The following is a 27,053-nucleotide window of genomic DNA, read 5'->3' as shown; positions in this document are numbered from 1 at the left end:
TTCCCCACCCTTCTTGGGAGAAACAGACAACTGTTTATTAATCCATTCCTACAATTAACAATTACAGATAACCAGCCAGCTCTCATTTTCCTTTAGGAACAAAAAGTGCTTCTGAAAGCCTACTGAAAAAAGTTAGCACTTTTTCTGCCCTGCAGCATGTCAGCCTATCTCCCAACCCCAAAGAGATGGCAGATTTCCTGCTAAGAAATGGAAGGTATTTATTATATTTTTCTTTATTTTTTTTAAAAAAAGAGCAAGACACACGTACAAGGAGTTACACTCCCCTTTCAACATGTTTAAAATCAAAGCCTTCTATAAATAGTAGTGGCTGTTCTGGAGATAAGATTCTTGCCCCCCTCCCCCACCAATTAGAAACTCCTTAAATAAAAAGTCTTGGTATGACTAGATACAAAAAATAAAATAAAAATGGAAACAGGAGACAGAGCTGAGACACACAGGGAAATGGAAATCAGTGGAGCCAAATTCTCTTCCTCCTTGGATTGTTGTTTTGAACCATTTAAAGACCCACCCAAACAGAATCCATGTTTAACACGATTTGGGGTTTCCTGTCCTTCTGGAAAGGTGAGGGCCCATCCAAGAGGCATCCACAAGAACAGCTCCTAGCTTCTCACTGTGAGGGTGGGACTGGCGTAGCTGTGCTGGGGCTGGGAGTGAGAGAATCCGGTGGCAGTGAAGGTCCTTGATCTGGAGCAAGGGGAGAAAGATAGGATAAATTACAGAAGGCTTTACGGAGACACTGAGCAGAACCAGTACTCTAAATACAACTTGTCCCTTGCTGTCATAACTGGTCTTTGTGCAGCAAACATAAGACTTTCTAATACTTTGCTTTACAGGAAAGACTGAACAGCAATAACAACCAAACACCTTATTCCTTGTACTGTCCAGCAGCTGCTTTTAAGTTGCTCTAATTTAACTCACAGGGCTGGGCAGTCTACAGGTAGCATGCAGCCGTCCTGGTATCTTAACCATTATCTGCATCTGGAGGGACTGGAGAGGATTAGGCTTATGGATGCTTAAGGCCTGACACACACACACACACACTCACACACCCCAAAAAAACCCCACCACCCCTTCAAGCCAATATGATTGGGGTTTTTTTTCCATTTTAGGTACATCAGGAGACTACTGCTTTTTCCATTCCGTAACAAAGTACCCTAGCCTCCTTAAAAAAAAAAAAACTAGCCCAAATTTTTAGTTCTACCTAGTCATCTGATCTTCCCTTTGTGGACCCCCACGTACAAAAAAGTTGCTCAGCCTTTCTCTCAGATCCAGGATAGGGAAGTGAGGTTGGGGGCTCTTTTATTCATCCTTTTCAGTTCAAACCCAAATTAGTTCTAGTACATATTTATCCCAGACATTCTCCCAGAGTGGACACCGTCTCCATTTTGGGGTGAGGAATGGGGGAGGAATACACATACACACCACCCACTTACAAAATGCCATCATTCCTTTTGCCATAAAAACCTAGGTTGGGAAACTTCCACAATGAAGCCACCTCAAGGCCAGCACAGCACTTTGAAGTATTCAGTGTCAAATTATGACCACAGTCAATTTAATCAGTTTCCTAATAAACTGCAATGGGTAATAATAAACCACAACTGGATACGCCAAGTCACACAATATTGCTTGCCAAACACCATGACCGGGTTCACCTAACTTACTAAAAGCCCGTCAAAAGAACCCACTGTGACTCGGCGCAGAGTGTAGTCTCTCTCCCTCTCCCATCCCACCAACATCTCTGAGTCTGTTCTCACCTGATCCAAGACCAGCATTTGGAAGAAGGTTGCCCTGCATTGCTGCCACAATAGCTGGGCTCTGGGCAGCTGCAGAACCATGAGGCAGAGGGGTGGCAGAAGGGTGCAGGGCGCTAGAGACGTTGATGATGGGCGGATTAGCCATGCTGCACGCAAGGTTACCATGCACTGGATGGATGGGCGTGTTAGCAGGGAAGCTAATGCCGACGGAGTCTGTTACGTTACTAGCCATGCTAAATGGGATGGAGGCAGGCATTCCAAAAGGCAGAGCTGAGGGGATATTACCAGCCATGGCAGGGTGAACGCTTGCTGGGACCGCCCCCGGGAGAATCTGGGATGATTGTTGTTGGCTGGGGTACGGAGGCTGGGCTTCAGAAGAGACAAAGAGAGAGAAGGCATTGAGTCTGCTAACTATATGCAAGCAAGCAAAAGATTTGACCTAACAGATTATTATCTGACTGGGATTTCAACATTGCACTGCTTTGGGGACCTAAGAATACATTCAGATAACTTATACTATGCCCTTTGCCTTTTTAGAGACACAGACTAATCAACCCCAAGTGCATCCTAATTTGGGAACCCTATCAAATGCCTCAGAACCAAATCTATGACCCTCAAGAAACTGGGTATCTGACGAGCAGGAAAACATCCCAACTTTCACTGAGATTATTCTCCCCAGAATATGACTGCTGTCATTTAGAAAAACACAGAAAGTTCTCCCAAGACATAAAACTCGTTGGGCTTTACAAGGAGTCATGCAATATAATGGTTAACTTCTCATTTTTAATGATACTCATTAATGTGCAACTCAGGCCCAATTCATATATTACTGAAGAAATGAAAATCTCATCTGGTCCAATGTCGCTTCACATTAATATCCAACAAATAATTGTTTTTTTAAAAAAAAATATTATCTGCTTTTATCTTGGCAACAGGCAATTTGGAGGCGAGTCCAAAAAGCCATTTCAGTCGGCTATGAATTGACCCTTCATAGTGGTCAGGATAACCTCCTAACCCTGATTTGAAAGAGCCACCTGCTCTACTAGTGTCTATATTGTTGGCAGAGACATAGACAGATAACCAAAATATGTTTTGTGGCACCTCTCGAGTTGATCCCTCTCTGGAACCTGTTTGAATAAATATAATTTAGCAATTAATCCAAAATTGCAGTTTTATATTCCATGGGCCATCCTCTTTTCCTATAAACATTTGAAGCTGCTTTCATCCATCTACTACATTAATGTATCCACCCCAGTACAATCCATTTGAACTGGAGAACGTCTCCAAGGCTTAGCCAATGGCTCTTAAGTCTCCAATCTGGAAAATGAGGGACTGAATCTGGAACTGCCAGCACACAATACTGGGGGGTTTAATTGCTGCACTGGAGCCTTGGGGACCATCGTATTTGCCCGCAAAGATTGGAGCAAATCCTCACTTTCACTTACCATGGGGACCTGCGGAAGGCTGCCCAGTCTGACTCGGGCCAGTATGAGGAGCGCCAGTTGCCGACTGCTGTGGCTGAACTGACACAGACTGCCCCATCTGTTCAGCCTGAGCCATACTGCTGGGCTGTCCTACTGTGCTGGCAGCTGGAACAGGTGTCTGGGAGATGGGCATGGAGTGAGCAGTAGGTGCCAGAGGAGCTCCTGAAGAAGGAAGGGGTTGTGATCCCACAGACAGGGCTGGCGGTGGTGGCGGCGGTGGCTGCTGCTGCTGTTGCTGCTGGTGCATTTGCTGAAAATGCTGTTGGCGAGCACGCATTTCAGCATACTTCAACTGCTCCATATGGAAGGCCTGACGGTCAGCCAGAAGCTGCTGCCTCTGGTACTCCAGCTACAAGGAAACCAGCAAAGGGTCATGCCTCTGTTTTCTCCAGAGCCCATACTCTTATTCCATTAAGTAAACTTAAATAAAGGAACCGTGTTGGTGCAATGGTTAGAATGCAGTATTGCAGGCTAACTCTGCCAACTGCCAGCAGTTCGATCCTGACTGGTTCAAGGTTGACTCAGCCTTCCATCCTTCCGACGTTTGTAAAATGAGGACCCAGATTGTTGGGGGTAGTTGTTCTGTTCCCCCTCCCTCAAGGTACAAACAAACAGACAAGCAGGTATGAAACAAAAGGGTTAAGTCTTTATACCACAATATAATTGCTGTCTGATAAAGTCTTGGCAGCAAGCTACCCACAGTCAGCCAAAATAGGCTAGTTATCTCAAACGTTCGCTGACATGAGATAACTGCCAACAAGAAATTCCAAGAAAGTCCAGACAAACAAACCGAAAAGCAGAGATGAAGCAGCGTAGGCACGAAATCCAGACCAGGGTTAACACAGGTAGAGAAATCCGACAGACGTGACCAGAAGCTGTGGTGAATTAAATTGTTCATCACAAAGTTCTGAGAGCAGCCACACCCCCTTTTCTACCTTATGGGGTGTGGCTCAATGACTCAGCTACTCCCTGGCCTTCCTACTCAACCTACATTGCTGCAAACGCCTGGCCCTGCGTCTTTGTCGAGGGTCTAGCCATGAGTCATCTTCACTAGACTGTATTTGCTGCAGCTGCTCGAGCTCCCTCCCAGCCTGGCTACTCCCAGGCTGCTCCTCTCGGCCTACAGATGGAGACGGAGGCCTTGCCAGAGGGGAGGGCCCCGGCAAGGGAGGCCTTGCTAGTTCCTCCCCATCATCCTCAGAGTCCTCTTCCTGGGTTAGGACAGGCGCGGGGGTCGGGGCCACAACAGTAATATGCGGACTCTGTAAACTGCTTAGAGAGGGCTATAAAGCACTGTGAAGCGGTACATAAGTCTAAGTGCTATTGCTATTGCTAAATGCAAAATTCCCTAGGCAGGCTTCAAACTGTCTCACGATGAAATGGGTAAGGCCACACTGATGTACGTATGTTTGCCTGTGTATATACCTATGTCTATGTGTGTAAGGACATGTGAATATATGACTTGGCTGGGCATGTTCTTGCATAAAGCACAGGATCATCTGGAGGATTCTAAACTCAAAGGCCTGCATAATAGCGGAGGCTACAGTGTGCAGGCACAAGGGGTGCGTAGTTTTGAAAAAGGGAGTTAGATTTTGACTTCGGCAACAGATAATCACTCTTTTTTTCCCCTCTTGTGTACGTAGGACAAGGTATGTTCCCCAGCTTGGGAGGCAGAAAAGATTACCTGCATTTAAATGACGGATATACAGTGGGGAAGGAGAGCTACTTATCACAGAAGAGGGTATTGCCATATTATTGTGATTCCCCCTTCTCCTTCTGCTTTCCCTACTAACTGTGTGGATTTTGGAACTTGCACTGCAGTCACTGCAGACTGAAAGTACTACAGTTAATAGCCAGATACAATGATATCTTTTTTCTTTAAAGTGATCAAATAATGATATCATGGTTGCTTCAATGATTTATAAACAGATTCAGAAAATCAGATTTTGAACTTCAGTGCAGCACTGAGTAGCCTTGATGAAGGTCTAAATATATCCCATTGGTGTTGCTGAACTTCTTATTGGCTTTTAATGACATGTTATCCCGTCTGAGATACTTGAAGATGCAGAGCTGGTAGATACACCATAGGAAAACTGAAAAACAGCTCCCAGATAGTGATATTGGAGGAAGTTTTTACTACTGGTTATAAAATTCTTCAGTGATCTACTTTGTCCTCCATATTATTTAATGACTAAATGAAACCACTGGGCAAGATCACCAAAGAATTTAATTGTCACACTTTTGTGGCATACCCTTTGCCAGACCTAGCCAGAGGGCACTCTCGGTGAAGAAGCAGTGAAGGCTTAGAAACTGAAATCAAACCTAGAAAAATGGACATTCTCCTGCTTAGGGGGATAAAGCACATCTGGACTACACAGAACACGTATCCAATTCCAGACTGAATCCCATCTAAAATCCCTGGATCTAGACTCCCTCTGAAGCAGCAAATCCATAACTTTGGGGTGTTCTTTCATCCAGCATTATGATGCACGGAACAACTGAGTAATGTAGACAGGGTATATTCCTCTGGTTTAGGTTGATTTATCAGCTGATACTATTTCTGGACCATGCATACTTGCCAAAGCAATTACTACAATGCCACCTATATGGGACTATGCTTGAAGACCTTTTGGAAGCTTTGTTGGGTTGAAAAGACAGCTGGTGGAGCTTTAAGAGGGTTTAAGAGAGTATATAACGTTTCAGGTGCATTAATGGTTCTGGGTACAATTCAAGTTTAGGGTTTTGAGTTTTAGTGTGCCTCTAAATAGTTTAGGATATATGAACCATTTGCACGCCACCCAGTCACTCTATGAGGGAGATGGGCAGTTTCTAAATATGATAAATAAATAAATAAACCTGTCTGTCCCACTAGAAGAGTTCAAGAGGCTTCTTCTCATCGTATCCTCTCCTTTCAAAGCTAGCCCACTACCCAGTCTTTTCAACATTCGCAACATATCCAGCTGGCTATTTACAAGGTCCATAAAATGGATCGCTCCACGTAGGAACTGGAGCTGTCAGCCAGAGATTGCAAGACAAATGGTCACTATACTACCAACTAGTTATTCCAGCTTCAGGTAGGAAATTAACAGTAACAGTAGTAATATAAACAACAGTAGCATCTTTTACGCATGCACATACATGTACAGAAGCAATGCTCAATCAGAGGAAGCAAAACAAACGTTAAGTGGATGCAGCTATACTCACGGCCTCCCGCTCCCGATCCATGATGGTCTCCAGCTCTTCAAAGTGCCTCAGTTTGATCTCGAGCTTCTTCATCTGGGTCTCCACCAGCAAGGCAACAAGCGACTTGATTTTACGTTCCTCTACTGCTGCCAAATGCTGCCAAAATGAAGAGGGCGTCTTTGAGCTCTGGCAGCACCATATGCAGCAGAACTCCACCACCACCACCAAAGTCAGAGAGGAAAGTCTAATACACGCATTAAGATTCAAAGAATATCCAGCCAACATTTTACTGATCAGCCAGCAATTATTGGAAATGCCTTTTCCCAGCAACTCACCTTTGCCTTTACTGCTGCGGCAGCCAAGGCAGCAGCTGCTGCAGTGGAGAGGTTACCTTCACCAATGTCCCTCTCCACCTTGGTCTTCCGCTCACCCTCAGCTTCTGCAAGGTCCTTGGGTCCCTCTTCCTGGCCATCTTTTGGCTCTTTTTCCTTTTCTCCATCAGCTGTGCAGGAAGAGAAATGTTTTATGGGAAAGGGCAATGATCTAACAGGCAATGGAGAGGACCTTCCAGGACCTGCTCAGCACTGCATATTTGGACACCAGTGACACGGTAGCAAAGGCAGGATGGTGGTGGATGCTTGCAAATTAATAAGCCGCTAGAAGCAAAACATTGCCCTGCTAGCCCATTTTCTATCCCCAGATACTCCACAACCACCAAGGCAACCGTACAGCATCCTGAGATTTTACTGACAGAGCTCTTAGGTGTTCCAAATTTAGGTTTATATGACCTGCTCTATTGCACTGAAGAGAAAATATTTCTGGATGAGACTTGCATTACTCAGATCTCTTCCCTCCAACTCAACTCGGACTCCTATTAAGCTAACCTTTTCATTTCCTGGAAAGTGACACTTACCCAAAGTGTCCCCATCACTCTTATCCATTTCTTTTTCACCATCAGCCTCCTTGCTTTTATCCTCCTCCTTCCTAGGCATCTCTCCAAGTTTCTCCTTAGCTTCTTCCTCGAGAACTCCTTCCCTTTGTTCCTGCGTTAACCGAAAGGCTCAATTCAGAAAGCCATCATTTCCACTAAAAGATTCTTATTCCTTTCTAGAACAGGCCTGCTGCCACAGTTAAGAAGGTTATTCACCTCATCCATTGGAATGGAAAATGTCTATAAACCAAAGAAAATCTGTAATAATTACTCCGGTGACTTGGAAAGCACAACCAGGGAATTTTGCGTTAGACCCATCAAATAAACATTTTATAAATAAATAAAAATTGGTCCCCAAATGACACAATAATTTGCTCCCAGGCACACCCCAGAGGATTCTTTTAGTTTTCCTCTTTTGATATATTTTATGACTCATAAAACTTGCTTCAGGGGTTGAAATGGCCCTGTAATTCTTTACGGTTCTACTCATGCCCTCTTGTACCTTCAACTCCTTCTTCTCTTCAGACGGTTGAGGTTCTGACCGGTTTTCATCTGTGCAGCTCTCTTCTGAATGAAACATGAAACAATGGGACAAAAGGAAAGAAACCACTATAGGACCTCTATATATGCCTCCTACCCACACCCTACAAAAATTCAAAGTTGCGAGGATGAAGGGATCAGGGAAGGTAAATTTTAGGAGGTGTAAGAAAACTAGACGTATTTTAACTTTCTCCCCAAAAACAAAGAGGCTCCTTAGAATATGGCCTGAACGTAGCTCTTTTTGTAAGTGCTGGCCCTTAAGGCCGAGGTAGGACTACAGTTGCGCTCCTTGAGGCGGGAAACATTTACATGCTGACCTCTGCCTGCCCTCCCTTCTGTCAAAGACCAATGCCTGCCACGAAGGGATGCCTCGGAATCTGTACTTCCACACCCTGAATTGCCTACGAAAGCCTTCTCCCTGCGTATTCCGCCATTGGTATGCCCAGTTTGACAAAATGAGGGTTAGATGAGGTGATGAGGGGAATCCCTTACCCTGTGCCAGGCGATTGAGTGTGAGCTCCAGGCCGGAAGCCAGGCCAGCTCTGGTCTCTTGCGTCTCGGCCCCCTTCTTAGTCCCCACCGCATACTGGGCGAGATCCAACGAGGGCGCTTCACGGGTTGAAGCGCGGAAGGCGCCCCGCTCGCCCCCCTCACCTATTCTCTCCAGCTCATCGGACGTGGTCCCTGCAATTCCGCTGCTCTCCAGACCAAATGCCGGATCTGCCTTGCCTGTCACCTTAGCGGCTTCCTCCACTTTGCGAACATGAGCTTCTACCAGGGCTGTCGGCACCTCCTCCTTCATCTTGGAGAATTCCTCTGCAATAAGACAGCCTTGAATTCAGCCCAGGGGCAGAATGGAGCATTGCAAAATGAATGTAGGAGGGGGAAAGGGAGTGTAAAATAAGTAGGGGATTTTGTTGAGCCACTCCCGTTTAATAAGAAATGGCCACGGCAGCAAGAGTTATAGATTACAAAGAACTCTGAAGTAAGCAGAAATCACTGGGGACCCAGGAGATGTAGCATTAAATAGCATATTTTTAAAGTACTCAGCATACCAGACCCTGGGTGCCAATGGGCACATCTTCTTGATCTCAGGACTTTTACACATTCAGGACTACCAGCACACACACACACACTCTGTGCTGATTCATATATATGGCTTTTAGCATGCACCTATAGAACATGTATACTGAAAATATCAGCGTGTAATATTTATGAACAATATTTCAATATAAATACATGCTGCAAAAAGCCAAGAAATTAAAAAATAAATTTCTGGAAAATATAGCTGTACTGGATTTGAGTCACTACAGGTAAAGTTACTTAATAAAATAAGATAAAGTAAGATAAAATACAATAAATACGATAATTAAATTAAAATAAAATAAATAAAATAAAAAATATTAAATTAATAATAAATAAAAAATAAAATAAAATATAAAAATAAAATATAAAATAAAATGATGGGGTGTAGTATCTGGGGTTCAGAGAAAGGCTTTTATCAAACAAGGAGGCTTGAAAAATGTATTACTAGAATGCAGGGAAAGGAATATTACATAATAAGACAAGGAAGCTCCTGATCTGATCTTGATTTAGACTGTTTGATTTAGATCAACTCAACTCTACTACGCTAAAACTAAAGCTAATCAATGAAATGTGATTTAGATTGAAATTCCCAATCTATAAATATCAGAATCTGACAGTGAACAGTATATTAATACTTTTCTTGCTAATAGTTCCCAGGAAGCTGACTCAGAAAACGATATCCTAAAAACCTCTGTGTGTTCCTTCTTAAAATTCCAGGCTTCTAGTTCTAACGCTCATTAACAAAATGTATCTATGTGGTCACTGAGAGTTGACAATTACTTGATGGCGCATAATCAATAAAAAAAACACCTTCAAGTCCCCTGGTATGTCAAGTATTAGAAAATGCAGGCTGGACAGAATTTCACAGAATTCTGTTGGATAGCGATATGGTATTTTATCCTTTACGGTGTTTCTACAAGCGCTCCACAGCCCCACCACCCCACCCCACCCCAAGTTTAATATTCTTTCCTTCTCCCAGCACAGGCTGCTTATGGATTCCTTACCTAAGGCTGATTTGGCTGCTGCAGAGGCCACGCGGGGGTCCACAACGGAAGCCAGGAAGGCCACTGTGCTCATAACAGGGTTGCCTGACTGGCTGAAGGGGATGGGCTGATAGGCTAGGGGCCCAAGAGAGGCTTCAGAATCCTCCAAGTAAGGGTCTTCAATGGGAAGACGCAGGAAGTGCAGAATGCATTCATCCTGAGTACGACTGCCAACATGCTCAGACACTTTGTTCCAGTCGTCCTTGTACATCTCCAGGGCCTGAAATGCAATTCACAGAAATGGGGACACAGTTTGGACACGAGCAGCAGAGAACAGGAGCAGTAAGCTGGAACCGCAGAGTACAGACTGCAGGTGAGAAGCCAGTCAGAGACCCTCCTGGAATCTCGAACATTTGATTCCTACGTTTTTGTGTGTGTTACGAGACACAAAGCATTGCCTGAGCACAATTACACAATACCTCAAATTACAGGGCGGGTGATTATTTAAACACAAATCCTTCCCACGTTTAAAGTCCAGTAGAAAAAGAGTTCTTCCACTGTCCCTCCAAACTGAATGTGTTCCAACACAAGGTTGCCTGAACTTGGACCATTCCTGAGATTGTGATTAAGACAAAGAATTTTGAACACAATCTGAATTGACAGTTTGGCATTAATTAATTTATCTAATTATTGCTAAGCACATTGGTTTGTGCTTAAATTGTAAGCCGCCCTGAGTCTTCGGAGAAGGGCGGGATATAAATGGGATTAAAAAAAAATACTCCACGTAGCACCCTAGAACTCTAACTGAAAGTTAAGAAATGATTAAAAAGGTAAAGGTTCCCCCGCACATGCGTGCTAGTCGTTTCCAACTCTAGGGGCCGGAGCTCATCTCCGTTTCAAAGCCGAAGAGCCAGTGCTTGTCCGAGGACATCTCCGTGGTCATGTGGCCGGCATGACTAGACGCCAAAGGCGCACGGAATGCTGTTACCTTCCCACCGCAGTGGTCCCTATTTTTCTACTCGCATTTTTTTTACGTGCTTTCGAACTGCTAGGTGGGCAGAAGCTGGGACGAGTAACAGGCGCTCACTCTGCTACGCGGCACTCGGGATTTGACCCGCCAAACTGCCGACCTTCTGATCAACAAGCTCAGCGTCCTAACCCAGAGCCACCGCGTCCCTAAGAAATGATTAACTTAGCTTACTCCACACAAAGCTTACCCAGTTGGATTATAAATCTTTTATTTTTATGGGAGACTGGAATGGTGTTTTGGATGTACAGTTGGACAAGGCTGGAGCTTTTAAGCGCATTCCAAGTCATGCTAGACTGCCTAAATCTTTTTTTGAAATGAAGGATGACCTGGAATTGCGAGATATTTGGCGTGAGAGGCATTTGCAGGAGAAGGATTATACTTTTTATTCTGATAGATGCCAATCTTTTTCGAGGATTGATTTTATTTTGTTGACTAATGATTTTTTTTTGAGAACTAAAAAGGTGAAGATTTGTGCAAGAACTATTTCTGACCACAGTCCAGTTTGGTTGGAGATTGATAAGGAGAAAAGAGACAGGCGCTCATGGCGTGTAAATGAGAATTTGTTTAGAAATCAGAGAAATGTGGAAGAATGCAAACAGCGGATGAAGGACTTTTTTGAGATTAATATGAATAAGGGTACCTCTATGGATATGGTTTGGGATGCTAGCAAGGCCTATATGAGAGGGGTGTTGATATATATGAATAATAGACATAGACGTGCAGTGGAAACTAGAAGGAAAGAACTGGAGAATGAAATAAAGGAAAAAGAAAAGGCTTTGATTCTGAATCCAGAGGATGTGAAGGTCAAGGAGGCTATTAGACTGCTAAGAGGACAATTTGATAAATTAATGGCAGATCAAGTGGCAACCAATCTGCGGTTTGCTAAGCACAATACTTTTTGCAACGCTAATAAGCCAGGCAGATGGTTAGCTTATAGACTGAGGAAAAAACAAAGGGCCTCTAATATAGATAAGATTGAGTATAAAGGAAGGGTTGTGTTTCAACAGAATCTTATTAAGGATGCTTTTGTGGATTTTTATTCGAAATTATATACTAAAGAGGAAATTAATGTAAAAGATATTGACATATATTTGGAGAATGCTAGCATCCCAGTTCTTACGCAAGTACAAAAAGAGGGGATTAATCAACTGATTACAGAAGAAGAAATTCTTACAGCAATTAAGGAATTGAAGTTGGATAAAGCGCCAGGTACGGATGGCTTGACTGCAGCCTATTATAAAAATTTACAATTTGAGATGATAAAGCCGTTAAAGGAACTGTTTCAGACAATTCAGAGGGGGGGAAAGGTGCCACCGTCTTGGAGAACAGCTTTTATCTCTTTGATTCCGAAGGAAGACCAGGATGCTACTCAAGTTAAAAATTACAGACCGATATCGCTTTTGAACACAGATTATAAGATATTTGCTAAGGTTTTGGCTAATAGACTGATGAGGGTTCTGCAACAGGTGATTCATGGGGATCAAACGGGGTTTATTAGTGGTAGGCAAATGAAAAATAATGTGAGACATATAGTTGATGTTTTAGAGTTTTTGGAAAGGCACAACCAGATCTCTGCAGCGCTAATTTTTTTAGATGCTGAAAAGGCCTTTGATCAATTGAATTGGTAATTTTTGTTGAAAGTTTTAGATAAAATGGATTTTGGGGAAAATTTTTTACAGCCGATTAGGGCATTATATCAAAAACAAACTGCCCGGATCATAGTTAACAATAGCTTGACAGCAGCATGTAACATTGAGAAGGGCACAAGGCAAGGGTGTCCGTTATCGCCCTTGTTATTTGTGTTAACATTAGAGATACTATTGGTTAAGATTCGGAGTTCGGAAAAAATTAAGGGGATACAAGTTGGAGATCAGGACTATAGATTGAGAGCATTTGCAGATGATCTGGTTGTTACAGTGACCCAGCCAGAGAACTCTGTTGTGGACCTGATGGAGATAATAACACAATATGGGAAGGTTTCTGGATTTAAGGTAAATACACAGAAAACTAAAATTTTGGCTAGAAATATGACAGTTTCACAGAAGGCTCTCTTAGAAGGATTAACTGGATTTGAGATTGTTAAGAGGGTTAAATATTTGGGGGTGATTTTGTCGCCCTCTAATACAAAGCTATATAAAAATAATTATGAAAAACTATGGGGGAAAATTCAAAAAGAATTGGAGAGTTGGCAAAAATTGCAATTGTCTTTGTTGGGACGGATTGCAGCAGTGAAAATGAATGTCCTGCCCAAATTTTTATTTTTGTTTCAAATGATACCGATTCTTAAGAAAGATTCTAATTTGGAGGAATGGCAGCGTGGTATCAATAAATTTGTGTGGGCAGGGAAAAAACGAGTTAAACTTAAGATTATGCAGGATACTCGTGAGAGAGGTGGTCTTAAATTGCCTAATTTTAAATTATATTATGAAGCTGCTGCATTAGTAGGAATAAGTGATTGGATTAATTTGACGCAAGGGAGGTTATTAAATCTTGAGGGCCATGATTTGTGGTTTGGCTGGCATGCATATTTGTTGTATGATAAGAAGGTAGACAATGTGTTTAGGGTGCATATTTTAAGACAGGCATTGCTGAGAGTTTGGAAGAAGTATAGACATAAGTTGAGTTGCAAGATACCATTGTGGGCAATTCCAAAACACGCAATAGAAAATATACATGCTGGCTTCAAACATGATGTGACTACGTACAAGGAGATCCTAACTTTGGAAAGAAATGTCTGGTGTTTGAAGTCATATAGCCTCTTGCGAGAAGAGAAGGTTGTTCAAAACTGGTTTCAATATACTCAGCTATGGGCCAGGTGGAAAGAAGACCAGAAAAATGGTTTTACAATGACTGATGAAAATTTGATAAAGCAAGTTAGAAATCAGGGACCAGCACATATCAAACGGATATATCTTGCATTGATAGAGATTGACTCAGAGACAGAGCTTGTTAAGGATTGTATGATAAAATGGGCCCAAAACATCCAGGAAGTTATCACAATGGACATGTGGGAAAAGATTTGGGTGAGGAACGTTAAATTTACTCAAGCTCAAAATCTAAGAGAGAACTTTTACAAAATGTTTTATAGATGGCATTTAGATCCTAAAAAGCTTGCAAGTATGTATCCGAATTATCAGCCTAAATGTTGGAGGTGCGGTGATGAAGATGCAACATATTTTCACATATGGTGGACTTGCAAAAAGGTTAAGGCTTTTTGGATAAAAGTCTGGTGGAACATGCAGAAGATTTTTAAACAGAGGTTAAAGTTTTGTCCGCAATTTTTTTTGTTGGGAATAATTACAGATGCCACAGTTGTGGACACCAAGTTGATGTTGAATTTAATTACGGCAGCAAGACTTTTGATAGGCCAATATTGGAAGAAAGAGGAATTGCCGACTATAGAAGAGTGGACTTTAAAGGTTTCCGACCTGGCAGAGATGGCGAAGATTTCGGCCTATTTGAAAGATCATTCGCAAGAACGCTATATTATGGAATGGAGAAAATGGATTGAGTTTATCCAGAACAAGTATAGGGTTAAGAAGTTTTATGTAGCATTCGAATAAGTCTTCTTTCGTTTTTTTTTTCTTTTTTATTCTAGTTTTTTATATATAGTTAATATTGTTAAGGTGTGTCTTATCCTATATAAGCTAGAGAGTAATGGATTTTAGATTTTATAGTGGGTAGTATATGGTTGTTTATGATTGCCTTTTTATAGATATATACCTTGTATTTAGCTCTGGGAAGTCGGGGGGGGAGGGGGGGATGGAGGGAGGGGAGGAGGGAGGGAGGTTGGGGGGAGGTAGGGGGGGGAGCAGGGAGGGGGAAGGGGGTTTTTTTAAAGGAAAACTGTATTTTAAAACTTTTCAATAAAAAAAAAAAAGAAATGATTAACTTCTCTTTATTGCTGTCATAGAGCCGGCTGGCAAGAAATGGCTAGAGCAGAAACATTCCTGCAGTAGCAGCAGATTCACTATGAAGTGTTACATGTCGAGGACTACCTGTTTTATACCACAGAACCTCAACTATGCCTCTAATCATGTAACAAAAACTGTATTTTCCAAAGTCACTTCTAATAATGGATTCCGATCCCGGTGTGAGTAATTGTTAAGAATATGGGAAACAATTCGTATTGGCCCACCTAACTTAATCCTGTCTACAAAGATTACTACAGGTAGTCCTCGACTTACAACAGTTCATTTACTGACTATGCAAAGTGACAATAGCACTGAAAAAAGTGACTTACGACCGTTTTTCACACTTACAACCTTTGCAGCATCCCCATGGTTACCTGATCCAAATTCAGATGCTTGGCAACTGGTTCATACTTATGACCATTGCAGCGTCCCGAAGTCACGGGATCCCCTTTTGCGACCTTCTGACAAGCAAAGTCAATGGGGATGCCAGATTGACTTAACAACCAGGTTACTAGTCTAGCTTGCAACCTTGGGCCACACTTACAGAGTGTCCAAATACAGTTAGTCCTCAACTTATAAGCTTTTGTCTAGTGATCGTTTGAAGTTACAACAGCCCTGAAAAAAGTGGCTTGTAACTGTTTTTCACACTTTTGACTGTTGTGACATCCCCACGGTCACATGATCAAAATATGGACGCTCGGCAACTGGTTCATATTTATGGACGGTTGTAGTGTCCCAGGGTCACGAGATCATCTTTTGCGAGCGTCTGACAAGCAAAGCCAATGGGGGAGCCAGATTCACTTATCCGCCGTGTTACCAAGTTAGCAACTGCAACGATTCACTTAACAACTGTGGCAAGTAATGTCGTAAAATGGGGGCAAAGCTCACTTAACAAATGTCTGACTTAACAAGAGAAATTTTGGGCTCAACTCCAGTCATAAGTCGAGGATTACCTGTAGTGACTTTCCAGGGTTTGGGGTAAAAGCAGTCCTGGCACTATACTTTTTTCCACGTTTAACGTTTTCTCCAACTACTGAACCAGGCCCCTTCCTCAATTTGCAGCTGTGGTTTGAATCAGAAGCCTACCACACTAGGTTCCAGGGCAGAATCCATTCCCAGAAATTTCCAAAGTTTGTTATATTTATTGTTCCTTGCAACGTAAGAGGAATATTATTAAATCCTCAACTGGAAAAATTAATTTCATTAACTATTTTTAAAGCCATCAATTATTAGAATTTTTTCCCCCAGGGGGGTATGTATAGCTCCTAACACGGCATTGAAAGAAAAAGTAGTTCCACATTCTTGGTTTAAATATGTCGGAACAGTTTTAAGCTTTCACCTTGACTTGCTTCTGTTTTAAGTGCACTATCTACACACAACCACATTTTCTGTGTAATGATAAAAGGATCCTAAGACATTTTATTCATATCTTATTTCTGAACAACTGAGACTTTCTCCTTTACGTGTGACGGCTCCTTAATATCTTTCAAAACCCATAAAGCAAATAAGAGTCCTAAAATATCATCACCCCAAAGGTAAATGCAATGCCTGGAGAGAAGAAAAAAAAAAGTATCCATCCGCTCATCGAATTTTAAAATTACCCTTTTCATGCAAGTAAGAAGTCAATGCCCAGTATACTCTAGTTCAGGGGTGTCAAACTCAATTTCACTGAGGGCCTCATCAGCATTGCGGTTGCCCTCAGGGGGCAGGGTGGGTGTGGCCAGGGTGGGCGTGGCCTACTGGGTGGGCATGGCTAGAGTGTATTTGGCCTACTGGGTGGGCGTGGCCAGCTCTACATCGTTTGCATCAAGGGTGCCTATGGGGGCCTGGGCAGGAGTGGGAGAGATCTGAGGGTCTCTGGCAGAAGGAGGGTCTCTGGGCCAGGGCCAAGGCAGTGGGGGCCGTTCCCTCACTGTTTCCAGGATGGCTTCGCGGGCCACATGAAACCACTTCGTGGGCCGGATCTGGCCCCCGGGCCTTGTGTTTGATATGTCTGCTCTAGTTGCTGAGAATGAAAACAAGTCGCAGATTTGAGAATAAAATCCAAGATAAGGAATGCTTAGAGAAAAGTTTAGGAGCAGTTGTCGGAAGCACATTTCTGTGGGCCACCTGAATTGCTTCCATTCACTCACCTCCAGCAGCAACAGGGTCTCCTGTTCTGTCCACTCACGGGTAGCGCTAGCGGCAGCTTTGCTCTGTAGGAAGAGGCCTGTGTGTTAGAACTGACCTGTCAACGGACAGATGCATGAGGAAAATCTACTCCGCCTTTCCTCGTTTACCTTCGAAGGAACGTTCTTCTTTGTGTACATGTCCGTGCGGAGTCCGAAATTTTGCATATCCGGTGGCTTCTCCTTGCTCTTGTCTGGGAAGTTTAACATCTGCTGGGAAGCTGTGGTTTGCTTGGAAGAGAGATGAACAAGCTTCATGTGATGTAAAGCAAGCCCGACTCTCAAGACCTCTGAAGTGCTATTTGAAAGATCACTACCACCTATAAGGAGAACAAGCAGGCATCCACCTCTAGCTCTCATTTGGGGCCAAGCTACAGCACAGCATGTGTCAATCTTGGGCCCACCCAGATGTGTCGGAGTGCTAACATTTCGTCCCTGACGGCATCTCTCTTATCTGGGTCTTCAGTGACCCCCCCCATTGCAATCTTCCTGGGTCTGCAACAATGAACGTACAGCAGTGCAGCCTACAAGGAAATTACAGGAAACAAAACTACAAAGGGAGAGATGGGCACAATTCCATTCCTGCTCATCCTTACAAACTCAGCAGATTGACCTGACTCGGTTTCTAGCTGCGTGGAGTTCCACAGTTTTCCAGAGAAAAGCATCCATGTGTCATTTCCTCTCTGGACTCCCACAAACACAAGCCTCCGCTGGGAATTCTCTTACCAGCTCTGGTTTCCCTTTCACTGCCTCTGTGACAAGTTCTTCAATCTCTTTGCCCTTTCGTCCAGTCTTGGTATCGCTATCACTCTGACGACCCTGAAGCGTAAGCAAAATTCTGTCCTGTTGCCCTCTCCCATTTATATTAACATTTTAATCTGGGAAGGCAAAGTTATCAAGATGTCCAACATGCACAAACACGTGATTTCCTCTACGATGAAAATCCCTTCGGATGCTTCTTTAGCAACTTTCAGACATTTATTTTCTGAAGAACTTTTTCCCCTCTGATTTCTCATTTAATACAGCTTCTGGTTTAATTTTTAATGTTGACATATTTTCAGCTGTAGTCTATATATTTCTTTTAACATGCTTTGCGAGCTATTCATTCTTAATTATCGCTAAGAAAATTCTAAAAATCCAGATAAGTTTTTTTGTAAAAAGATGTGTATTTAAATTTCTTCTCCGGGTGGCTGAATACTACCTGGGGTGTTTTGGGCTGTAATGGCACCAGTCCTGAAGGCGTGTCAGCCAGAACATGGAAATGAGATGTGGGTGGGGGTCCCATTGGGGTTGGTCGACTCTCTGCATCTACTTGGTAATTGATGAGTCCCCACTGTTCTAGGAAGGCATGGACTCTGCAACAAGGGGGGGGGGAGGGAAGAGTCTTTATCTCAGAACAAATCTGTGACAAAAGAGCTACGGAGTAAGAGTAAACTCTGTTCAACAGCCACGTAAACATGCTATTAAGAACAAAAAAAAAACCTAGCACAAGTTAACACAAACGAATAAAAACGGCAGAAAAGAGAGAAAAGTGTAGAAAGAAAAATAGAAAAAAAGCTTTCAATTTCCTTTACAGCAAATTACAAAATTATCTCTTATTATTACAAAAAAAAAGTTCACTCTTTTCTATTTGTTTCTTCGTATCATCAAAACCACAAATCATACGTGCGGTATTTTTTTTTTCATTTTATGCAAAAAAAACATTTAGAAGGTGTTTTGTTTCCGGGCATCAATAAATATATTGTTTTCTCTCTTAAGCAAAGAAATTAATTTAGCCATTTCTGCAAGTTCCAACATCTTCTCCAACCATTCCTCTAAATCTCCACAATGCCTTGTGGGCATTATTGAACTTTTCTATTTTTCAGCATATAGTAGCCTTGCTGCAGTAATCCTAGATTAAAACCAAGTTCCATGATATTTTTTTTCTTGTTGCTTACCCCTTAAGTCCCAGGTCTCTGGCTTCAACTGTATTTTAACTTTTAAAAACCTCTGAATGAATGTATGTATTTTTATCCCAAAAAATTTTAGGTCACATAAGAATGAGGATTGTGTTAAGCTCAAGAAGATGCACCAACCACGATTGCTTTCTCAGTAGATCACAAAATCATATTTAACCCATCTTATGGTAAAGTGGTAATTAAGACACAAGATCAAAAATCTGGTTCCAACAAACCTAGAATAGTTAATATGACACTTCATAGTAATCTTTATGACAATATTTAATAGTCAAAATAGACAACGTTAAATAAGATTTAAGATTTACCGGGATGTAATTATGTATAACTGTACAGGGGACTTTAATCCCCAGTTAGTTTATATGTATGTTTGTTAAGTGCTTGCTTGTCCTTTTTCTTTTCTTTCTTAATTTGAAATGTATATACTTAGTGTGTATGTGTCTGTAAATATTTAATAAAAATTTAATAATAATAAAAAATCCGGTTCCATGTGCCAAATTGTAAAATAAAAGTGGACTGCTGCAAACTGTTACTGGGCTTCTATATGCTCAGCTAACATACCTCATGATGGCACAGACGTCACCAGCCAGGTTCCGACGACATGCAGTGGAAGTCAGGTATTCCTGCGGATTGAGCCGGTATGTGTCAATCATGAAATTGCGGTAAGCCAAGTAGCTAGAACATGAAACAAACAAAAAAAGGAAACAGAACTACTTTCAACTCAAGTCAACTGACCTTGTAAAAGTCTTCCCACGTGATTAGCTCTATTAATCCTCTTACTAAATGCCCCTAAAGGCCAGTGCAGAGCCTTTCCTGTCTGAATGGACTCATACAACACCCAAGATGTAAAATGTCCTCCGACTCTCACCCTTGAAGAAGAAAGATGCTGCAATATTTGCTATCCTGGTTAAAGATACCAGAGCACAGAATAGCACTCTTACATTTCTGGCGTCTTTGACTTGTTCTTGCCGTTGAAAAACTCGGGAAGGGCTCTCCTCTCAATGGCATGGACACTGTGGAAGAAACCCCATCAAAACATTAAGAACGGGTGGGGAGGCTGGAGGAACACAGGGAGAAAAAGCTCACGCTCCAGCACCTGTTGTAGTCAAACCAAGCTGCGTAACTGGGGATGATAATGTGATGGGTCTGTTCAGTCACATTGTCTTCATGCAGGTCAGGGTTCTTGGTCTGCTCTCCTTTGTTCCCAGCGTTATTCTCTTCTTCATCCTGAAGACAAGAAGTCTCTTCAGTAGGGAACGGGCATGCTTGTGATGTTCTTAGGACTATGGCTCCCAATCTTCCAATTTCTATGAGAGCAGCTGGGATCTTGGAACAACTCATTCACACAGCAATCCAAAACCCCAAAGCTCTCCGTGTAAGGCTTAATTCCGATGCATTACAAACACAGTTCGAGAAATGATGAGAGGCCGGTGTAGAGGAAAAAAAACTGCTAAGCAATGAGAGAGAAGTCAAGGGAGATTTGCCATTATGAGAGCACGAAGGCACTAAGGCTACAATGAGTGGTGTTACGGGTCTCCAAGGAAATGATTGTCAGTATGGTGAGACTTAGGCGTAACTGAATTGGGGTCACTTCTACCGGGATCAAACTAAGAAAAGCAGAAAGATGTGCATACCCGGGGGGGGAGGGGAGGGGGGAGAGAACAGAAGTAGACCTAGCAAAAGCTGAATCTTCTTTTACTGATTACAGAAAAGTCCTTGTTTAATGATCATTTGTTCGGCGACCCTTCAAAATTACAGCAGCACTGAATAAATGATAAATCCTACCCAGTTCTCAAGATTATAGCTGTTGCAATGTTTCCTGCGCTCCTCCAGTCGCGTGATCAAAATCCAGGCACTTGGCAGCCCGCCCACACTTACAAGTGCAGGGGTGCTTCAACTCCTCTCACCCTATCGCCCCCCCCATCTCTGCCAGCCGCCCCAGCGCTACAGTGCAGTCCCAGACCTCCCAGCCATGCCAGCTGACCTTCACTGTCTCTTGTCTCACTGCTGAGCTATGCCAGGCCTTCTTCCTGATGCCACTTCGCACCCTTCTCACCCTTCTCAGGGTGCTTTGGAAAGCCTCTGAAACGTTTCTGAGGCTTTCTGAAACCTAAGGAGAAAGCTGCCCCCGCTGTCCTCCAAATCGCGTGTGCTGTTCCTGCGATGCTTTGGAAGGCCTCAGAATTTTTTCTGAAACACCACGAGGACAGCACATGCTGTTTAGAGAACAGTGGGTGTTATTTGGAGAATGGCACAAGCAGCCCGGGGAAGCAGGCCTGGTGCAGCCACGACAACTGCTTTGCATACAGCAGTGAGCCTTCTCAGCGGTGAAAGGGAAGATGGCTAGTGTGGGCTAAGGCACGGCAGGGAACTTTGCACTATGGTACTGCGGTAGCTGTCCAGCGAACAGAGCTGAGGTGGTACTCCTTGGCAGTGGCAGCACTGGGGCTGAAGTAGAGGCCTGGGGACAGCAGCAGCCAGCTGACACTGCTGAAGGTCCCAGGCCTCCAAGGTCCCAGGGCTGCTGCTGCTGCTGCTAAGGAGAGCTGCTGTGCAGGGTGGCCATAAGGGCAAAGACAAAGGGAGAGACAAATGGGGGGGAGGAGTTGAAAAGGAGGCAGAGGAGGCAATCCCTTACCTTTCTGAGTCTCAGGGCTGGGAGGGACCAAGCCAGGAATGGCTTGGATTGGGGTGGGTCCTTTCCTAATGACCGATGAAATTGTTAATGATGGCAACGCGGATTGCCATCACTAAGAAATACGATCATGTGGCATTGTGCTTTATCACCACTTCCCTTGGATGGAAATTCCTGTCCCAATTAGTATTGTAATTCAAGGACTACCTGTAAATGGTCATTCTGTTCCCTTAGCACCAGTTTATCCTTCCCAACCTGCCCCTTTATGAAGAGGGGGACTGTTCTTTAAGGTATAACAAGAGGCAATAGCCAGAATGCAGCAACTGATTCACCTTGCCTGCCGTCTCCATGTTTTCATCCTCTGGTTCATCTGGAAAACAAGAACAAGCATCCCAAATCAGAAATAGGAACCTACATTCTCCAGTTCCTCTTCCATAGCTATCTGGAGAATCACCAAGAACGAAGCCATATTTAGTAAAGGAAGAATAAAAACATCTGAATGGGTATATAGCAGCATTCCCCAGTGACATTTCTTTATGCACAAATGATTGAAGAAGCTTGCCCAGCAACATAAATGGGAGCTACCTTCCTTAAGATCTATTTCTACACTCTTCTTGTAGATCTTTTCTGTTTCAAAATAAAATTTACTGTGTCACTTGGGAGACTGATTTTGAGAAAAAGAAGTCTCAAGCTCTTTTAGGCTTACACAATTACCATGTAATTTTCTGGCTTCTGGCCAGTAAACCTATGGCTTCTTATATTCTTTGATGGTTTACTGAAATTATACAGATTTATCATTCCAACTTTTTTACTTTATGTGTAGCCCAGTCTGCTGGTATGATTCCAGACACACTCCTCCTCAGTGTGGTTGAGAGAAGAAGAGTGATTGCCCCTTAAGAATTTGCTTTGCCTGGTTTAAAAACTGTAGAAGACAGTCTGTCCCAAATAAATGTTTATAACAGTATAAACATAGACTCCCAAATAACAGTAAATTTCAAATGAATGTACATCCGAACAAGGAACAAATAAAATGAGAAATAGCTGTTAGTATAGTATCTCAACTCTTCCCGTTCATTTGATGCAACACTAAATACTTAATGATTAATCCTGGATTGTCTGTATGTGTGTGTGTGTGTGTGTGTGTGCGCGCAAGCACGCACAGCCCATGCAATTATTCCTACCAGCATTTTTGGAAGTGGTTTGCCCTTGTCTTTTTCCTATGCTAGTACCATACTTAAGGCAGGAGTAGCCTGGTGCCTATTACGTTATATCAGCGTGGCTCTCATTTACTACATTTAGTTGAACTGATTTTGATTTTTCCTTGCTTTTAAGTGCCTTGCTTTTATCTTTTGCTCTAAGTTGCTTTGCGCTATAAACTGTAAGTAGAAAGCTGGGGCAGAAATGTATTTGGAAAAGTTATAGACAAAAAACCCTGTACTAAACACCCAGCTTTTTCACATTATCAACTGAGAGTTGCAAATTCCCCCTGAAAGCAATCCCAGAAATATCGTATCATATATCCATGTTTCTGCTCTGACATCTTAAAGGAAGCTGGACTGATTTTATCATCTTATAGATAGTTCTTATCAGATGATATAAGATGACACCTGTTCACAACTGATCATTTGGAGGGGGAGAAGGCATCTTATCTTCCTATTGCATAAATATTAGTCTATCAAAGACTAAGAGTATGTTCCTGCTCATGTAGTAAAAGGAGGATTACAAAATAATAAACCATCACTTACCCAAATCAGTCATGGTACCGCCTTTCACTGGAGCAGATTCAGAATCTTTCTTCGTGTTGACTATGGAAGACACAACAAGGAAGGAACATTTGTTCAAAGTATCTCCCCAGGAATCATACTGCAGGGCCAAGGAATTATACTTCCTTCTTATCCTTGACCTTAGGGCAAAGTGGAACATCAATGTGGTGATTTTCTTAAAATTGAAAAGTGTTTGATATGTCCAAGGGCTGTTCTGGGTGTCTTAAATGTCTACAAGTTTTAGTGCCTCTATTTTTCTGTTGTTAAATTAGTAACACAGTTGTTAAGGGAAACGGGCTTCCCCAATGACTTTACTTGTCAGAAGATCTCAAAAGGTGACCTCATGACCCTGGGACACTGCAACCATCATAAATATGAGTCAATTGCTAAGAATCAAATTTTTGATCATATGACCATGGAGATGCTGCAATGGTCGTAAGTGTGAAAAATGGTCATAAGTCGCTTTTTTCAGTGCTGTTGTAGCTTTGAATGGTCACTAAACGAACTGCTGTAAGTTAACTGTACAGTACGTGCAATACAGGCTCTCTACCTTTCACTGTCCACTTTAAGGACCAGAAGTGTGTACTGACTAAAAGAAAAATAATATTCTATTCATCACACTGATGTGACAATGGTAGATTTTAAGGGAGCTGTAGAAGCCACTCCAAACAGCTCCAATATATTAACTATGACAAAGAGCCGTGGTTATGGGATTCATAGAGCTTTAAATTCTGACCTGTTTTGGGCAGCGTGACCTCTTCAACATTAGGGACAGGAGAAGGTTCATCCATGTCTTTTGTGAGATCTTCTTGTTCTTCCTCACGGTGGCCACGTTTGGATTTGGTGTAGGGTGTGGAAGGCCTGCAGATGGAAAGCAAAAGGCAGAGATCCAATAAACAATGTTACTCAATCGTGGATACATCAAACTACAGGTTAAATCATCATTATTCCTGAACAACAGAACAGATTCTGCTGCAGCTTTCAAGTAAGGAAAGCTGAGTTGAAAATGTCTTAGGAATGATTTCATGAAGTGAATCCACAGAGTAGAATTGGCAATATTGTTGCAAACTGCTCCTGGAGTCCTCTGTTCAAGGGAAGGACTTCAAATAGAGAGGGTACTCCATTCTTGGTTAATCCAAGCCAGCCTCTTGTAACAAACTATGTTTGCCTTCAGGAATAGGACAGGAGGGCAGGCTGATTTTTTTTAAGGAATAAGGCACTTTAAGAAATGCGGTAGAAACTGAGTAGAGTTGCTTCATACCCAGATACTAAAAAAAAACCATTTCTTTCTCCTCACCCTTTCTTGGCATTTTTTTTCTTTGCTTCTGGAGTAGGTGAAGGAGAAGGGGAACGTTTCCGTTTTTTATAATTTCCCCCCTTCTTATCCCTTCGATCCGAATCAGGACTGTTAACCTGGAGAGAGAGAAGTCAATGCAATTTGCCAGCGGCCTTGAATTGCCTCCTTAAACCACATTAAGAATCTCTGTGCTCATCACTGAGCTTTTTCATTTTTAGGTATACAAAGGAAAATTAATAAAATCTCTTAAGAGCTGGGGCCTAACTAATTCCTGTGATAAAATTCTGAACACATTAATTTAGAAATACAAGCACCCTGCTGGATTTGACTAGTCTACGTAATTCATCACTTACTGTAAAATTTCCTACAGCCAGTTGGAACCGACAAGACTGTTCTTGACAATCTACTAGAATTGGTCTGTATTCCAGCTGAAGGTTTCAATATACCTTTGGCATGGTAATCCTTGCCTCTTTTCCATTCCAGAAATGGGAAAACTAATATTTTGGCCGACTTTGTCCTTTCCTGTTTTGAAACATTCAGCCCAAAAGGACTAAACGCTTTAATAAAAAAAAATATACCGTACCTCGTCAGTGAGAGTCTTGGCGGAGATTTTCTTCCTCCTGGAGACAGGGCTCTTCTCATCATTTACCTCATAGTCTTCTTCATTCATCCACTCATTAAAAGTGTCCGTGTCTAGGATCCACTTCGCATGAACCTGAGTGAGAAGACAAGATCATCACTGGATGCCTTGAGCTGAAAAAAAGGTAAGAAGCTACTCCCCACTTCTGAATTAAAACACAGGAACTTGTTCATTTTAGAAGCATCCTAAAGTTCTTCTGGGACAATGCCACAATGGTCCAACCCCCAAAGTCTGTCCTATCACATTACCTTACGGGGTTTCTCTGGTGTGGGAGCGTCCTCCACAGGGGCTTCAATTTCACTGGCTGGAATCCAAGTGTCATAGCTGTAAAAGAAAGCACATCGTGAATAAAGGATCGGTTCTAAAAACCTCACTGCGTACCACGATCACATCAGTTAAGTCACGTATTTTCCTACACTGCCTCACGATAACAGCGCGGGCAAAATTAAAGACTCAGCTGCAATCAATCTTTAATTAGTTATTTTACATTTACAGGTAGTGGCTACGAATGAAGACAAGGATGTAATCTAAAAACTATCCAAATGCATTTTTCCCCATCAACTAAGATAGTTAGTTATAGAGGACTGAGGCAAACCTGTCAGGATAGTAGCCCCAGTGAAGAAGAACTTGTTTGTCTCTCTTCATAATTGGACGGACCCATTCTTCTAAAAAACAAAACAAAACAGTAGAGTGATTATTACCCAATAAAATGACACTTTATTTCACATGTATCAAATGTATCATTAAGTTGCTCTGAAGTTCTCATAAGAGTAATAGGGCAAATTCTTCAAAACAGGAATTAAGAACTATACCCATATGAATGCGATCATGCATAGGCGTTATCTTCAGATTCATGTTTATGTGTATGCGTGTGTGTAATATTCTAATGAATATTAAATTCAGTGAAACAATGTTCCTTTAATTACCTGGAAACACCATTTTTCTACAAATGCCCACTTAATAGACAAAAGGCAAGAGGTCAGTTCAACTCTATTCATTGCCAGGCTTCTATGAGAACATCTTTACATAATATAAGACAACCTATTTTCATAAAAAATTAAGGAATGGTTTTTAAGCGTCAAGAACTGTATTTCACAATCTTCCCTCCATACAGAAGACTGATCTTTATAATTATGCTGTTGCCCCCTATGCGCTCTCTGTGTGAAATGCTATTATTTGGTGGTTTAAATCACTATTCAAAATAAAATCACAGATGTATTCTGCCTACCACCATAGTATTTACATGAAACAGGTATAGACAGGAGAGGACATGAACAATAACTGAACAAAGGAAAATATATAAATAAAAGCTAAAAGTAAATTCAAGATATAAACCAGCAGGAAAAAAAATACAGTGTCCTTAAATTGGAGATGACTATTACGAGGCTGAGCTAGACAGCAACAATAAAAACAAAATACTCTTGAGAATTGTATATTGTGGGATATGGAAAGAAATTTTTTAATGCATCTTAGACATTAAAGATATTGTAAAAATCAAGAGTTAAGAGCTTAAATGTTAATTTTAAAAGTATGGTAGTTTTTCTACAATTTAAGCTCCCCATCTTTATGGACAGGTATATCAGGGTCACTGTTGTTTTAAAATGGGATTTCTTTCATTGCAATTGTACTTATTCCATTTACCCATAAAGCCACTGGAAATAAAATCCTT

At 42.1% G+C, this 27,053-nt stretch overlaps 1 protein-coding gene across 8 annotated transcripts in view; it reads right to left on the bottom strand.

Annotated features, from left to right (window-relative positions):
- Window positions 1–215: 215 nt before the first annotated feature.
- Window positions 216–27,053, bottom strand: part of SMARCC2 (SWI/SNF related BAF chromatin remodeling complex subunit C2) — a 38,170-nt gene continuing 11,332 nt past the window's right edge. For 2 of the 8 annotated variants that reach the window (XM_081315815.1, XM_081315816.1), the window contains exons 7-29: window positions 25,980–26,049; window positions 25,633–25,708; window positions 25,328–25,459; window positions 24,745–24,860; window positions 24,184–24,308; window positions 23,430–23,489; window positions 22,017–22,054; window positions 20,146–20,276; window positions 19,991–20,062; window positions 19,611–19,724; window positions 18,296–18,449; window positions 17,821–17,913; window positions 17,206–17,325; window positions 17,059–17,121; window positions 10,004–10,262; window positions 8,406–8,729; window positions 7,876–7,940; window positions 7,356–7,485; window positions 6,778–6,944; window positions 6,464–6,598; window positions 3,221–3,608; window positions 1,776–2,144; window positions 216–705 (exon numbers count right to left, since the gene is read on the bottom strand). In XM_081315815.1, the coding sequence (XP_081171941.1) occupies window positions 629–705; window positions 1,776–2,144; window positions 3,221–3,608; window positions 6,464–6,598; window positions 6,778–6,944; window positions 7,356–7,485; window positions 7,876–7,940; window positions 8,406–8,729; window positions 10,004–10,262; window positions 17,059–17,121; window positions 17,206–17,325; window positions 17,821–17,913; window positions 18,296–18,449; window positions 19,611–19,724; window positions 19,991–20,062; window positions 20,146–20,276; window positions 22,017–22,054; window positions 23,430–23,489; window positions 24,184–24,308; window positions 24,745–24,860; window positions 25,328–25,459; window positions 25,633–25,708; window positions 25,980–26,049 (3,278 nt within the window). In that variant the 3' untranslated portion in view covers window positions 216–628. The other 6 variants (XM_081315821.1, XM_081315818.1, XM_081315822.1 and 3 more) reach the window with 6 other exon arrangements.

The sequence above is a fragment of the Vipera berus genome, assembly GCF_964194415.1.
Source record: "Vipera berus genome assembly, chromosome: 2".
NCBI classification, from domain to species: domain Eukaryota; kingdom Metazoa; phylum Chordata; class Lepidosauria; order Squamata; family Viperidae; genus Vipera; species Vipera berus.
Note: the sequence above shows the minus strand (reverse complement) of the source record. Positions and strands in the feature narration are given on the sequence as shown.